At 34.3% G+C, this 18,240-nt stretch overlaps 1 protein-coding gene across 1 annotated transcript; it reads right to left on the reverse strand.

Moving 5' to 3' along the window:
• Nucleotides 1-1,015: 1,015 nt before the first annotated feature.
• LOC138313315 (uncharacterized) lies at nt 1,016-13,550 on the reverse strand (the record flags this gene model as incomplete). Its single annotated transcript, XM_069253810.1, has 11 exons — nt 13,397-13,550; nt 10,898-11,081; nt 10,026-10,160; nt 9,280-9,327; nt 6,753-6,844; nt 6,078-6,125; nt 5,690-5,804; nt 4,034-4,129; nt 3,365-3,534; nt 2,072-2,163; nt 1,016-1,086 (listed from the first exon to the last, which is right to left on the reverse strand). Coding segments are annotated over exons 1-11 (1,098 nt in total), but the record flags the coding sequence as incomplete, so codon positions are not given.
• Nucleotides 13,551-18,240: the final 4,690 nt, after the last annotated feature.

The raw sequence follows: 18,240 nt of genomic DNA on the forward strand, positions 1-18,240 counted from the left end.
CTTGATTTTGGCCTTTTATTTCGGATTATTAATAATATACTAGCTTTATACCGTTTTTCCTCATTATGAGGAGTAATTTCATTTTAGAGGTCATTGTTTTATAATTAAATTTTCTTTGTTTTCATACCAAATCTGGCTTTCTGATTGGCCAATAATTTTTTTGCATACCACTATGAACAAAAAATCGAGAATGGCGCGAAACCCCGACGTTATCGTGACGTCACAATAGAGACATTGACGTTGCGTATTGAATCGGAAAAAAAGAATCCCTTGAAAAACCACTATAATGTTACATTTAAACATACTTCATTTTATCAAATAGAGTATCAAATTAGTTATAAGTATTGATGTCACTATTTTTTAATTTTATCGGGTTATGAAAAAAAAATTGTTTGCAAACTTTTGTGAGAATCCGCTACGCGGATTCACACAGTTTATTTTTTTTCCCCGAAAAATTAAAAAATAGTGACATCAAGTATTAATGTCATGCTATCTGAGCAAGATCATGTGATACTGAGTTTAGCAGTTGGACGTTTTATCAACTCGTCACCGTCAATTTTTTATAATTTTTTCGCGACCCAATAAATCGCGAAAGTTTATCTGAACTTATATCTACATCATTTGCGTCAATTTTTTATAATCCACGAATGTTAATCTTCGCGAACTTTTTGAGATGGTAATCGCGAAATTAAGTAACCATGAAAGAAAGTTGGTTTACAGTTTTATGCATTAAACAAACTACTGTAAATGTACTTATTTTAGTGGTATTTTTATTTTAGCGTATTTAGCGTTGCCTTTGGTTGATTCGCTTATTCATGTACAACGCTACATTTTGTGAAATAGTAATTCCGGTATTGAACCATCGAATTTTACTAATTTTAATCCACGCTAATGAATAGTAATTCACAGTTTTCCGCATTTGCACTCAAATTTGATTGCGCTAAAACAAGAACGTTTACAGTTTGTATAACTAAAAATGGCCAGTGATGCTTTATCTGAGAGAGTATATACCTACAGACGTATCAGGAAAGGTCTGCTGGAGCCGACGTTTGTGTTCTGGTGATATCATATAGGAACTAACCACAACTACAATATACAAATAATACAGTTGTTTTAAAGGTGCATTACTTTGCTTGAACCTGTTAAAGAGTACAAAGTATCATTTTACATAAATTAATTGTGACTTTGAACCGACATTTACTTAGGTATAAGTTCATCAATTTAATTAATTCTAACTCTATTAGCCATCATTTCTAAAGAAGTCGGTTGCCATTTTTCGTTTAGGACACCTAGTTACCACTATTGGAGTATGTGGATATAGAATAAAAGCAGCCCTGTAAAATCGGTATTTATTTCAACAAGGAACCAGCACATGTACATAGTAAAGCTACATCCAAAATGCGAAGCCTTTTTTATCTCAATATTAAAGATATAACTTCCATTGCCGAGCTTAAAACAGTTAGCTAACTATTGATGTTTGGTAACATATTGTAAATTCTCAGTGGCTCATCAGTGGCAACGTTCAAGTATCGGATCCGGAAACGCTAAGTAAGATAGAGGTATTAAAAAGGGGGGGGGGGGACAAAACGGCTTCAGACATCGATATGAACACGTCGTCAGTTTATGTGCACAATTGCGTCAAAATATCATCAGTTCAGGTATATTGGTCATAGAATAAATAAGATGATAAGATGGATTTGCCATAGATTTGTCACAAAGTTTTTTCTATAATATGCGATATTACCTTTCTAGAAGGAATGAACTTAATTTTTTACTAGTGCATAATTTCGCGAATTGTGTTTTGGAGTGTTGTTATTTTCGCGATGGATACACCTTTAGACTTATAACACAAAGTTTATACATATACATAATATTATGTGCGGTTGAAAATTTCTCGATCAAGCAACCTTCGCGTAATTAGCATAAATTTCCACCTCGTGTAAATTTCTTCGTTTACAGCATTCGAAATATATTTACATTTACAAACTCACGTAAAATTATGACCATAACATTCACGTATCGCTTATATATTCGTGGCTCTGGAGAATACATTAAGATGACTCTAAATTACCTCCACGTAGTGATGATATGTCGTATTTGTGAAGATCCGGCGATTCCAACATCTTCACCAATTCAAATGGATACCCACTATACCACGTCATTCTATAACAAAACGAAAATCGATTACTATAAAGGTATATTCATAGTTCATTCATAGTTTACATAATTTCAAAATACAACTCGTTAAGGAGAGAATTTGGGAGTCTTCGTTTGAGAACTGTGTGTTTGTATTTTGGATATAGTGATAACAGACACGGCCCAAAAATCAGGACCACGTGACGAGTAAAAACGGTTACAATTATATAGACATTTATAAATAACTCGGAAACAGCACATTCCTCTGTCCGTTTGCAATCACTTAGCATTGTGATTCCGTTTTGGGTCCAATTTTGATTAAAATTGATAAATTATTGACCTGTGCTTAATATTCTCATTGTCAGTTCTCACTTGTATTGAAACTTCATTCTTAGAATAGAGGAATTTCAAAGCTAAAGTGGCAGTCTATATGGCGTATCATACATGACATACTTTCAAACAATAAAGCATACATTAATGTAATATGGCATATTTTCATACAATGTGGCATACTTTCATACAATGTAACATACTGCCATACAATGTAGCATACTTTCATAAAATATGCCATAGTTTAATACAATATAGTATATTTGCATACCATGTACTATACTTTCAGTAATAAGGTATAATTCGAGTAACTATTTTGGATTTTGCTATATAACTTTTGATCTCTTGTTTAGGCTGATAGCTCATACCTAAGTTGGGTATGAACATATGGATTTTTTTTCAGACACAATAATTATAAACAAATATATGACAGCTTTGAGTGAAATATGAACTAACGCTATAACGAAATACAAAATTAATATAAAAGGATTTCAGGTTTTTATTTTTTTTTCTCAGAAATAGATATTTAATTCTAATAAGCATAACAACGAAATACACATACGTCCTCTCACAGAAGGAGATTTATTCATCGTTCGCACTTTCAATCATACACATACCTCACTTACTGCTAATATATGCCATATCGTTCATAAATGGTATCGTGTAACCTAAAATGTATGGGAGATAATTAGACCATTTCTAACCGGAATTTTATCGTTTCATATGGGCTTCTACATCCATACCTGGCCGACAGTACACATGGATATTAACACTATATCAACAAATGTACGTCAGCTTTGAATGAAAAATGAGGAAACGCAATAACGATATACAAAATTTATATAAAATATTTTTAGGTTATAGCATTAAAGAAATGATAAGATATTGATTATCGTACTTGTGTTCTTGGATACTTTCCAAAAGGCAACTGACATCGTCCTTGTAAAATTCTACTTTTGATGATAATATGACCAACAGGATTTCTTTCCACCAATAAACGGCCTGTGTGATGCTGAGGAAAAACTGAATGTCGTCTGTAGTCGGATTTCTCACACCTACTACATCCATCTAATCAAAAAAAAAATCTATTTGTTAATGTATTTATCATTTTATTAATAAGAAAACTTAATTATTAAGAAAACACAACGACTCAATCGTTACAACATAGTATGTTTTCATTATTTTTTCAAGGTTTCTGAAAGATGTTTACGATGTTTATATTTGATAATGACTTTACCGGAGTTTAACGAAGAGTCGCAGCTATTTATAATAATCCTAGTGATGAATTCACATATTTATCTATTTATATTTACATTTCCGTTCAATTTCTTCTATCGAATCATTAGGATGAATAGGTAACTGCGGGCACATATCGTAAATAAATTATAATAGTATTTCACAGACAAATTTAATATAGTGGGCCCTCGATAATCCGTTACCGGATAGGATTTTTTTGGACTGACGGATTCAGTTTACGTAGTCAATATTAAAATATATTTTCTTATATTTCCGGATTATTGTGGGTCCACTTAGATTTAGAACATGAGAATATGTGAATGTAACTTACAGTTTTGTAAGGATTTCTCCTCGTGTTGGTAAATTTAGAACAGTTCACAGCATAGCAATGAGATTGACAGACGAGCTTGGCTTCTCCAGTGGATCCCTACAATAACAGAGAAGATTTATACACCATATCTTAGTAAAGAAACTAACAAAATGTGTATAGTACAGGGTTTGGATTTGCTTTTGGTTGTAAAATTTATGTCTAACACTATATTTAAAGATGCTCCACCGCTGACAAATGGTATTTTTTCACTATCAAAAACAGGAGCAGACGATTTAGTATTTTTCTTCAGTTACAAAAGTTACTTACTTTACACCATTACCACCATTAAAAAGTTTGAGCTTCTAATTTTACTTCAAGTTAAAAAAATGAAAAATAATTAATTGCATCCCGAAAAAATTCCATGTCACTATATCCTATATGGAAGGAAGTACTGATTGCGCATGCACCAAAGGCGAAATAAATTATTTTATATTATTTTTTTGTGTTAATTAGACTTATATACATACATAATGAAACACCAATTATTGTTCAACTGATGAATATCATTTATGCTTTGTCGGCGGTGGAGCATCTTTAAACATCCGCTAACATCGTTACATATAAACATTCAGTTACAAAGTATATTTCTGTTTGAAATATTACGTCTTTGCAACGTATGATGTTACGCTCACAAACGCACGACGTCACAATCAATACCTACCCACAAGGGAAGATACCTCTAAAATATGTAAATACGGAATAACGTTTACTGTCTGATATTTACTGCAGCCACTACAAACAATTAACGATTATAGTATTACTAACATCAATTAGGGTTCTTCGGAGTTTACGTTGGTGTATGGAACAAGTTGATTGCTAAACGACGGCTTTAAGTTTGGTGTAATCATATTATTATGGCGGCACAGAAGTGACACGAAAATATTTTTGTTTAATGTAGGACAAAAAAAAGATTGTACGTAGGGTGAAAAATATTTTTTCTTAAATTTGTGTTCATTTCATATGAAATATTGTGACACTCGTCTCGAAGTTTTATTTTTGCTCGCCAAGGCTCTCAAATAAAAACTTCTTTGACTCGTTTCATAAAATCTCATATGAAATGAACACTCATGTAAGATCCTACATATATGTTGGCGCTTACATGCGAACGCGAAATAGGCCACATTAAGTCAATATAAAAATATACTCCAATTTACTGCATCGAAAACGCGTCATCGTTGAGGTTCTGGTACACTGGTCAAGATGAGCGATAATGATTAGGAAACTTTTCATAAAAATCAAATAAATATTGAACATTGCTAGGTGGGTCCCACTAAGTCAAACAAGCCGACTTTAGCCAACATTGTAACGTCGTTGCCGAGAACGTCATGTGACTACCATAACTACGTAACGTCTGTCCGAACTCTTCCGAAAACGGGTCATGAACTTTCCGACTTCCGTTCGGCAATAATCTTAACTTCTATGACGACCAGTTTAAAATGAAGGCATGTTTACAAGTATCAACTTTCAAAAAACTGCTGTAAGTTATTAAGAAATCATTATAAATATTTTTTGATATGAATTAATTTCAGCTACATCTACAAATACTTACAATATCGGGGTATAATCTAGCTTGACTTTATGTTGATAGTTACGTATAAAGTGGCCTTAAGTACTCACGGATGTAGCTAAAATAAACGCCGTATCCTCCGTACTAACATGAGATGACATTTTATTCACTTGTTCGTCTGTTACAGTTTCCCCTTGCTTCAAAAACTCCGAATAGGTACTGAAACTAAAACAGAACATTACATATTAAATTCAATTATTTGTACGGAAGAATCATGACTGTATGACATCACAGTCGGTAAATTCTTCTGAATTATCCGATAATTGCCGGAAATAACCGATGATTGCCGCAAATATCCATCTTTAAAGCAGGTAATTTATATTACCACTAACGTTCTGGAGTGTTATTTTTGTTTACATTGTTTTATTTAAAAATTAGTCGTCTGACAAGGACAACGAACGTATTTTTATAACAATACGTTATCAGGTAAATACTCACCTGTCTGGGGCTTTATCTGTGTAGATGATATCTTTTAATGTATCAGACCTACACACAGAGAATCAAAGTCAACAAAACACAGTTTATACGGCTATAACAGTAACAACAATGTCTTTAATATAACTCATATTTCACTCTTAGATCATTTAGAGCATCTGAAAGTTGCTACGCCGCCGACGGATGGTATGATTTTCTATTAAAAACAGAAGCAGATGAATAAGTATGTTCCCTCATAAACCAAAATTATTTTCTTAACTACCATTACCACCATTGAAGGTCTTCTAATTTTACTTTCAAATATATTTATTTAAAATAATTACTGAAATCCGAAAATAATCCCATGACACTATGCCGTATGTAGAATATGATGCTGATAATGTAGAAAAAACATGTGTATTTCTGTGTTAATCAGATATATGCATTGTATATAAACGGAAAACATTTATTATCATTCAAAGTATTATTTATGCTCTGTCGGCAGTGGAGCATCTTAAAAATACAGTATAAAAAGTGATTCTGAAATACAAACTGTACCAGAAACAAATTGCAATAATTTAAAAATAAGGTATTTATAGAGAGTAATGAAAATCCGGTAGTAGGCACATTGGTATACCGACATATGTTCAAATCGCACAAATGTCAAGGAAATAATAAATTAGACAATTATTGATATACCTCCCTGAGTCCGGAGATTTCCACATCTGTTGAATTTCTTCAATTATCTTTTCTGATACTTCCGGGCCAACGAATAAGACTGATGGATCTGTCTAAAATATTAATTGGGCTAAGAAAAGATAGACTGCCATATGATCAGATATTTTTTCGGTAAACATTTCTATTTTTATCGAATAACGATTCAATATATGATTCAAAATTTGTTACAATATTGCGAATCACATTTTCGCGATCACAGCAATGTCCCGTGAAATCGTGAAAATATCTCCGCAAAAATGAACGGCTACCGTCTTCGCCCTAATTAGCGCACAGGCCCTTAAATAATTGTAACAAAGGGGACGCTTATTAATGAACCAAAATGTAAGTTGTGGACGAAAATATTCAGCCATATTTTAAATCTTTCTGTCCTCAGAGAACATTAATTTAGGATTAACTTGAATAGATTTTTTTATGTTATTTAGATATAACACAAAAATTTGAGCGTACTCTAAATAAACCGCGAAGCGATTGAATTAGCGATTCAAATTAATCCTTATTATTCAATTAACTATAGATAATCTCTTAAATATTCAAAATTCATTTTGGGACACTTTTTTATGAAATCATTACGCCGTCATCTCAGCCAATCAGAAGCAACGTTACAAACGGCGACGCCATTTTCTCCTTTATGTACTGATAAAGCAAATTTTTAAGCCAATGAAAATGCTCGTAACAAGTAAAATTGAATTATTATCGGTTACAGTAAACATGCATATGCCTTTTTTCCTGTGTGACGCATTATTATGACGCGATTCATGAGAAAAAACTCGCAAGTTCATGTAATATGGGATACAACCTTGATGTTAGAGGCAACAGGTGTTGAAAATCATTGTTAAATTCACTGAAAGGGGACGTGTATACAACTTCATCTTCTTGTTCAGAAAAGGGGAGGGAAGCATATTTGGGGAGGGACGCTAATCATTACGGCGAATACAGTGTATGGTATTTTAGGCGGGTTCGATACGTTGGCTGAACAAACATGAGAAATGTTAGGTTTAAATGAAAAGTTTTTGCTTATTGTAGTTCAATGGCCAATCATTAGTAACGGTCGTTAAGGATTGAAATATTATCTTGAAAGAAGCTACACCGCTGACGTTTGGTATTTTTTCCCTATCATAAACAGGATCAGACGAATTAATATTTTTCCTCATTTATAAATTTACTTTATTTTACACCATTACCACCACTGAAAAGTTTGAGCTTCCAACTTTACGTCAAGATAAAGAATATTAAAAATACTTAATTGCGTCCCGAAAGAAACCGATGCACTATGTTCTGTATGGAATGAAGAATTGATTGCGCATGTACCAAAATCAAAATAAATTATTTATCATTAATTTTGTATTAATTAAGGATTAAAACATTTTTCTGATGGTTTTATCGAAGGACAAAGGTGAGTAGGGAATCGATATTTGGAATGTCATTATTTCCGAGTTTATGAGATTTTCAAATCAATTGGACGTCGGTCGAGGAACATGTACAAACACAGGTAGGCCCATACGTTCCAGATTACCGCTCTCAGAATGTTAGCATAAAGTTGCATCGTTGTTTTAATCACTTAATAAATCCTACAGACCTCGATTATAAGTATCGTAAAAGCTATAACAGTAGAATTCATTCTCATTAATATTTCGAAGCACCTAAACTTGTGTAGGGCATAGTCTCCGGCGACCACCGTAACAAACAGGACTTGTCAGTTCCGGGACTCCCCTGATCGAGCTGTATTGTCGTGCTACAAGTAAACTTGTCCTGCACAAAGACTGTTATTTTCCCGACACATCCGTTTACATATAACCAAATATGTTACAAATATACCAATAGAATGTATTTGAAAATATCGAACAACACAGTATTGCTGACACAATGTACAATATTGTATATTTATCATACGGACGGAAGTATTGCTCAAAGAGATACGGTTGTAACTTTATACATGCATATAAAAATGTAATTTTTCTACATTTGTATTTACACACGTACATGTGTTCAAAATTATTTTGATACATGTTCTTCGGTCGTACGATCGGTACTAAAAAAAACACAACATCTTTTGATTATATATATTTATCCCCTTGGCTCTACATTGCACGTGATATACACTGTTTATACTCAATTTATCGATAAATAAAGTTGAGTAGGTTTTGGTTGAAATCAGCGGGGTTTATACTATCAACTCACTAGTGACTGTAAATATTTAGACATGTATACACGAATACATATCGTTTTTGCTATGTAACCTTACACACTATAAACATTAAAAAAAACATTCCTTAATTAAACACCAATTATGGTCAAATGATGAGTATCGTTTATACTCTGTCAGCGGTGGAGCATCTTTAAAAACCCGGGAACTATATATATTCTTTTAAATGAATAGAAGTTGTTACGAATGGATATTAAACGGATTGAGCTGGACTTAAAAGGAATACGTGGTATTGCAAATATTTGAACAAGATTTACAGTCTGGTGTGTGAGAATGGATCCTTACCTTAAGTGCTCGTGGTAGGTATCTATCCAGTGGATATCGCATGCATGGCTATACGAAGTATATAAATACATATATAAATACATGTAGAAATCAATTATAATTGCTTTCGAAAGACCAACACTTTTCCGCATGGCCTTTTTGCTTTCACGGGCGTTTTCTGACGTTAATTTACAGTTGATTTATAAAGTTTATTTACAATATGTACTCTAAATTAACTGTGCGATTTACTGTACTGAAATTCGTGATCGAAGTAAATTCGTTAAAATGTATCCAGATCTTTTTTAATTCATTTCTGGAAATTCAATATTGACAAACTTAATTTGATACGAAAGTTGTAAATGCAAGACAAATTCTTTTATAATGTCTATTATTCAGACAGTGTAACTTTCCTAAACCGTATGTCATCAGGACCAACATATTTCGTTAATATAGACAGGTTTCTGGATAATACAGGTTTATGTTACTATAATCAAAAAGGAAATGATTCTATAGTAAACTGAAATGGATAGAAATCCGTATTAGCCAATGGTCGATGTTGACAGTTACATCGTAAATAAATACCAATTATAGTATTGCATTTTTGCTACTTTTGTTTTCGGTCATTAGTGACACTTCGCGTCATTTGGACCCCATCCTTAATACAATTTTGATAACAATAATAATAATTGGGTCGAGATTCTAATAAAATATCATAGAAATATGTTTTCTAAAGCAACACTATTGAAGAATAAAATGATGAATTTTACCTGATACATAACGAGTCCTATGGATACAGTTCCGTAGAACAGCACCACGCTCTCTATATCGGCCATTCCTGTCGTCATAACAACATCCCCCTTCCGGAGCCCCATCGCAATGAGACCTTTCGCTACAGCACGTGACTGAAATGATTATAAATACGTATCGTAAAAGAAAGGGTACATATAATCACGCATTAATAAATAAATATCATGAAATTCTAAAATTGTATCAATGCACCAATACCAAACGATTAAGTAAAAAGCAAGGTATTGTAAACACATTTGTTCATTGTAATTCATTTTCCAATTGTCCCCAGTATAATTACAGCGACAACGTCATTAGCACGATGCCAATCTTACCACGTAAGATAACTCTTCGTCTGAACCTATTGTTTAACACACTCTTGTGAACATAAATTTGCTTTAAATCAAAGTTAAAGCTTAAGAGACAAAATAGTAGTCCTAAAAATTTCCATACCAAAATATAAATACTCTACCGAAAAGATTCTCTATAATAGTTCTAATACTAAATCTACTCTTGCCATGAGTTCCGCGAGAGTTTCCGTACCGATGTTTTACTCTGACAAGGTCGTCCCAGGATTTTCAGTACCAAATATTAACCATAAAATGGAGCTCCAGAGGATTTACAGTACCAAATCTTTACCCTATAAAGGAGCTCCCCTGCATTTTCTGTACCAAATATCTAGCCTAAAAAGGAGCTCCTCAGTATATGCAATACAAATTTTTTACCCTAACAAGGGACTCATCGGGATTTACAAGACAAAATGTTTACCCTAGGAAGGAGTTCCCCGATGCCCTTACATGTAGTACCAAATTCTGACACGGTAGTCCTGATAATTTCAATGTCGAAATCCTACCCTAACTAGGAGGTCGCCGAGCGTAAGTTCCTGATTATAGTCCGGGACTTTAAATGTAACATGATTAGGATCCTGTCCTGCAGCCTTTTCTAGGATCTGTCCTAATGTCCTACCGCTGAGTGGAGTAGGACACACCCCGTGGTAGTAACTCTGTGTCAGGGGAGTGCCAGCCGGTCGACTCTCTCTGTAAATTAATTAAATTTGTTATAGTATTAAATGTTCAAACAAGACTGGTTTTGTAAGGATTTTTAATTCCGCAGCGGCGTTACAATTCGTTTATAATGTTCTTTTTTACATTTCTGAAGACAGAATTCTGATGTCTTCGATTACGACAATATCTTAATGTATTCAAGGATAATCAATTTGAGTCGATCAGTGACCATTCAGCAATTAAGAAAATATTTTGCATGAATTCACAATCCAGAAGTCAAGAAGAAATATACATTATCCATATAGTTTAAGTTTCCACAAAATATACAATGGGACGAAAGTAATGAATAGTTTTATTGTTTTGTAATTTACTCTCACATAAAAATGGTGAAATATGTCACAGTCACTTTTTTTTTCATTTTGTCACGTTAAAATACTTCTTAAATTTAACCGAAAAATCTACTTTTCATATGCGAATAGATAATAGAGAAAAAACGCTGCTATTAAGTTTTTCCTATCTCACAAAAGTATTAATTTGAAAATCATGTTAAGAACAGCCTATGGGTACTACCATGATCCGCTTAATATCGCTTGACTTCATGGGATTAATACTATGTCTGATGCAGTGTAACAACTATGTATCGTTTGGCTGTTCAAGGTTGTAGCAGGTTTCAAAGTTATATGTGTGGTTTTATGACCATGAATCTACGCCTCGCTGCAGATTTGAAATTATGTATGTGTGACTATTGTCACCAAGTAGCGCCTCGCTGCAGACAGTCCGTGATAACTTAGCCTGCTGCTCTAAAGCATGATCATAAAAGGTGCCTAAATTTAGAATTTGAAAATCTCCTCTTCTTAACCTACTTTCGTTTTTTATTTACCGTATCACCGACTTATGTTTGGCCTTGAAGTGACCATTCACCCTAGTTCATCCCTGACCCATGGTCTATTTACCCAAACGCTCTATCATCGTCTATCACAAATATTTTCAATATCCACATAAGGAAATAATCATGAGCCTAAAATATAGGATGTTTTGAATAAAAATCTTTTTTGAAGAAACCCAGTTTTCACTTGCTTATTCTCCTCCCCCTATTTGCATCAGGATGCTCATATCTAAATCTAATGGCTCACTAGCTCATACATGTGCGTTACGGGTACAACACACAAACTAACTAATGCTATTACAAAAACCATTGTTATTTGTGTAGCTAAAACAACTGAATGTTATTTAGTAATCTATGTTCTATAACTTAAGTCAAATTTCTCATATAGCACTAGATAGCAAATAAATCGACCATTTTGAATTAAGATGCATTTTGCACGGAACAATAATGAAATTCATATTTTACCTATTCATTATCAAGAACCTCAATTTCAATATTTCAATATAGTTCATGTTATTGTTTCCAAGAAATATTTACCTGTCGTAAAAACATTTTTACTTTTGAAATTTATTATTAACCAGCCAATTAGTGGCCAGCTCAAAATGTTATCCTAGTTTCAATCCTTATACACAAGGACTATTTCGAAGATTTATCTTTATTAAGTTGGCTGTTCTCAACGACACAGCAATAAACACATTACGTCTCCCTACACATCACGATGCCGCGGTAGCCGAGTGGTTAAGATGTCCAGATATATTACCACAAGTCCCCCACCTTTCAGTAACGAGTTCGAATACCATGTTGGACAGTTGTCAAGTACTGAACGCTGGTCGTTGGTATTCTACGGGTACTCCAGCTTTCCTGCACCACCAAACCTAACACATTCTTAGATGCCCCTGACTATTAATATGACTTTAAACCACCCAAACTAAACCAAGCATATATAACACATACACTGTACATGGAACAGTGTTAAAGACAAAACTATGGCTCTATCGACTGAGCCAAAAAAAGCATGCTCCGTCAGCTGAGTGACAGAGACCTATTTAACACTATGTACAAACCACACAGACCCGCTTCGTTTACACCACTCCCACTGTTTTTCTTGAGATTTTCTAAATCTCAACCCGAGATTCTTTAACCACCTTCCATGGGTTATTTATTTGGGCGCCAATTATGTAGAAGAACATGGAACATACACATTCCTGTCGAGTGCCCCGACCAGGAATTGAACCCGGTTCTCCGACATGGAAATCTACGGCTCTACCAGCTGAGCCAAAGAAGCATGCTCCGTCAAATGAGTGACAGAGACCGTATTTGTACAAACCATACCGACCCCCTCCTTTTACAGTGCTCTGAAATGACCTAAGCTGTAGATACAAACATTCAAAACACACATTTCATGTATCACATGTTTATAAACAATCACACAGATGTAAACACGTCTGTAGACATCACATACCTTGACAAGTCCTTCACCTGTTTCGCTGTACCATTTATGTTCTCCATCGTATAAATGTCGCGCTGATCTGTTTTGTTTGTCGACTGAAGTTTTAGGTGACATGTGTTTACATTATATAGCTGCTCCTGATAACATCCCGTACCGGGTTAAATGTACATATGTGTTTAGGTCATATAATACTACATAACATACATAATACACAATAGAACGGTAGGATGAAAGTCTAGACGAGTTAGTGTAGTAGTATTGTACAAGTATAGGGTTGTCTTCTCTCCCGGTGTAACGAGTTTGCAAAAAGTAATTTTTCATACGAGAAATATGTTTTAAAGAATCAGGAATTTAAGGAGGAACTTTTTAAATGAAATATGACCGTGTGATCAAATAGGACATACACCTGAAGCTGGTTGATATAGAATGCCTAGCTGGTATGGTTACCTATGAAAGGAGCCTACAGTTTTGTGTACGTAAGGTTTTTATCTTTAATAGTTTATTATTGAATAGATAGATTTTAAAAATACATTTTAAGCGATAAACAAAAAACAAGATTTACAAAGGTACAAAATAAAATTGATTGTTAATAATAAAAAAAACTCATTTTACAAAAAACATGCATGTCTTTAATGTCATTTCAGTAAACCAGACACAACGTAGCAACTTTGCTCGAACTTGTAAATATTATAGATGATTTCAGTTGAAACTTAATATGTCTCTTCCATGGCAAGCTCGTGTGACTTGATTGATATAAATGACAAACACGTAAATTAGATTGAAAGTGGCCGTTTTATTAAAACGACGGATACATATCACTATGTAAAAACAATCTGTTTCATTTTACGTGTGAAATTACGTAATACAAAAAACTTAACTCTTCAAAGTTTTGTGCAAAACTATTAAACAAGTCAAAGATGGGAGTACAAAAAAAACGTCAGTAGCAAAAATGTATCATTACTTATGATTAAGTGAACACAATTATGGAAAACAAAACATTATCTTAACAGACCTTACCATATAAAAAGGGCGGTCTGAAGGGGAGGTGGTGGGAAAGAAATTTTACACACAATAGATTATTTACAAACAGGCACTGGTTACAAATGAAAAGACATTAATGTACAGACCTTGTTCCTCCATTGTTGTCCGTGTGAGAATGACCCCTGCGGTCAGCGTACGCTTCTTTATGCCACAATGCTAAAATTAGCCGTAAATTAAATGTCTTTCTTTAACCCAGTAACCCTCTTAACCGCAGTCAGCATCAGCTTCAGTAATGCTATTGAAAAAAAACCGACTCGTAAACAAACAACTTGATTAACTTTGACGTCTTAATGATATACATTTACTAACCGTAAATAACGTCAAAAGCAATGTAACTGTAACACTATGTATAAACAATTTGTTTCATTTTACTTGTGAAATTACGTAATAAAAAACTTAACTCTTCAAAGTTTTGTGCAAAAAACTATCAAACAAGTCAAAGATGGGAGTACAAAAAACGTCACCGAGATTACAAACCCTATGTAGTCTTGTAGTATAAAAAACAGAATACATAGGGTAGAAATCTCTTTCCCCCATCCGCAGCCATGGGAAAGAATTATACCAAATAAAGCAAGTTGTGTGAAAAATATTACACCTGTACGAAAATGTATACCATATGAAAAATCAGAAAAACTTTCTGACTGGGAATTAAACATACAATGACAATGCGATTTCAATTTAATGTCTAATAACTTCCCGACCCAATGACCGGAAGCCAATACATAACAACATACCTCATGATAACAAAATGAAAAAGAATTTGGCACGGAAGACAATTTTCATGTTCAAAAAATTCAAAGTCATATTGTAATACAGTATAGTGAGACCCCTAATAATAAAGTAAACTGAACAAAATTTCTAAAGATCTATCGACCCCAATGGCCCATAGACCTGATAATAACACATATAACACATTAAATGTGCAAAATGAATGATTAAAGTCTTTCAGGAAACAGATATAATACATTTTAGTACAAAGTGAACAAAAAATATGATTCTCTTCGTAATGTAAAGCGCTTAAATGCGGGTCGAGTGAATGTACATCTTCTCATTTTGCTTGTAATTTTCAACGTCTGGTACAACCCGCAGGTGACGACGCAAGAGCTAGCTGCACCAATACGAAAAACTATGAGTAGTGAAAACGTAGATATGGCTGAGACCCTCCCAAGATAGTGAAGCTTTATAAACCATGTCGTTAACAGTATGAATATGAGATAAATAGGGACAAGGTACAACCGGGAAACAGAATACAGGAAGTGACCCGACTGTAGAACCCCTTACCTTTAGATTACTGCTTGAAGAGCTAGCACTGGTCCAGAGATCATTTATTTGACTTGAAAGTGGCAACAAAAACCATTGATAATTGGTCTAATGTTATGATGCCCCTTTTTAAAGGAACGGAATGATAATTCCATCTGCGTCACCAGACCATACTTGATTATTTGGAAAACAGTATATCCTCAAAATGAAGGATAATTGCCCCTTTGATTTGTTCAGTGTCATTTCGCCTACTCGTAAAAAATGCATGAAAAGCCAAAACATACATAGCTTTCAGTAGCTGGAACTTGTAAGCTGAGGGATGTAGTATATCGCAAGTATTTCACATCTATCTATCTATCAATATGGCTCAGTCTAACACAATTACTGCTAATCTAAACACAACACGGCCGAGTCTAAACACTAAACTGCTAAGGTTAACACAATACGGCTGAGTCTAAACACGATACGCTTAAGTCTAACACAACACCGGTATTGAGTCTAACACAATACGCTGAGTTTAACCACAACACGGCTGAGTCTAACACGGATACGGCTGAGTCTAACACAACACGGTTGAGTCTAACACAATACGGCTGAATTTTAACACAACACGGCTGAGTCTAACACAATACGGCTGAATTTAACACAATACGGCTAAGTTTAACACAACACGGCTGAGTCTAACACAATACGGCTAAGTTTAACACAACACGGCTGAGTCTAACACAATACGGCTAAGTCTAACACAATACGGCTGAGTCTAAACACAATATGGCTCAGTCTAACACAATACTGCTAATTAAACACAACACGGCTGAGTCTAACACAATACGGCTGAATTTATAACACAAACACGGCTGAGTCTAACACAATACGAGCTACACAATTTAACACAACACGGCTGAGTCTAACACAACACGGCTGAATTTAACACAACACGGCTGAGTCTAACACAATACGGCTGAATTTAACACAACACGGCTAAGTTTAACACAACACAGCTGAGTCTAACACAATACGGCTAAGTTTAACACAACACGACTGAGTCTAACACAATACGGCTAAGTCTAACACAATACGGCTGAGTCTAACACAATATGGCTCAGTCTAACACAATACTGCTAATTAAACACAACACGGCTGAGTCTAACACAATACGGCTGAATTTAACACAACACGGCTGAGTCTAACACAATACGGCTAAGTCTAACACAATACGGCTGAGTCTGACACAATATGGCTCAGTCTAACACAATACTGCTAATTAAACACAACACGGCTGAGTCTAACACAATACGGCTGAATTTAACACAACACGGCTAAGTTTTAACACAACACGGCTGAGTCTAATACAATACGGCTGAGTTTACACACAACACGGCTGAGTCTAACACAATACGGCTGAATTTAACACAATACGGCTGAATTTAACACAATACGGCTGAGTAATTATATCAATACAACACGGCTGAATCTAACACAACACGGCTGAATTAACACAATACGGCTAAGTCTAACACAATACGGCTGAATTTAACACAATACGACTGAGTAATTATATCAATACAACACGGCTTGAACTTAACACAACACAGCTAAGTCTAACACAATACGGCTGAATTTAACACAACACGGCTACGTTTAACACAATACGGCTGAATTTAACACAACACCGCTAAATTTAACACAATACGGCTGAGTAATTATATCAATACAACACGGCTGAGTTTTAACACAACACGGCTGAGTCTAACACAATACGACTGAATTTAACACAACACGGCTGAGTTTAACACAATACGACTGAGTCTTACACAATAAGTAGACACATTGAGACATTGATTCTTTTGATTATACCCTATATATATCTACTTGTAGCCGTTACAGCTAAAGAAATTGCTTGAAATATATATTCTCACTGATGCAGCTTCTAAATTTAGCTCGTCGCAATGTATTTTTCAACATCAGGACGTTATACACTATGTTAAATAAACCACACTCTCAATTTTCATTTGCGGCAAAGTCTGCCATGTTGCATTCGTTTGAGCGCTGCCGTCTTACCGATGAAGAGTATTTTTGGAGAGCAAATATTGTTTTTGCTTACTTAAAACATTGGTTATTTTTTATTGTATACTTGTGGAGGTCAACCTATTGTCCGGTGTTTTTAGTATAAGCCAGTGGCTTGTGTATCCTAACTCCACTAAAACTCCAGAATCATAAATCTGGGGTAATCATCATGGCTCTAGTATTTCATACATCTGCACCCCCCGATATGATTCACTGAAAAAAAAACCTTATTTTTTATAAAAAAAATAAACCCAACAGACCACAGATTAAATAAATCATCAAAATAAAAATATAGTTTTATACATTTTATAAAAAAGTAACTAAATAGGAACCACCAAACTCTAATATATCATTGCGAGAAAGTGAAAGATGACTGAGTCAGTGAACTGTTAGCTTGGTATGGAATCTGGAAATATCTATGATCGTTGTTATGTAAATAATGGATAACCTTTATACTTAATAGACATTTCCTAAAGTAATTAATAAAT

This window comes from Argopecten irradians, unplaced genomic scaffold (genome assembly GCF_041381155.1).
Source record: "Argopecten irradians isolate NY unplaced genomic scaffold, Ai_NY scaffold_0649, whole genome shotgun sequence".
NCBI lineage: Eukaryota > Metazoa > Mollusca > Bivalvia > Pectinida > Pectinidae > Argopecten > Argopecten irradians.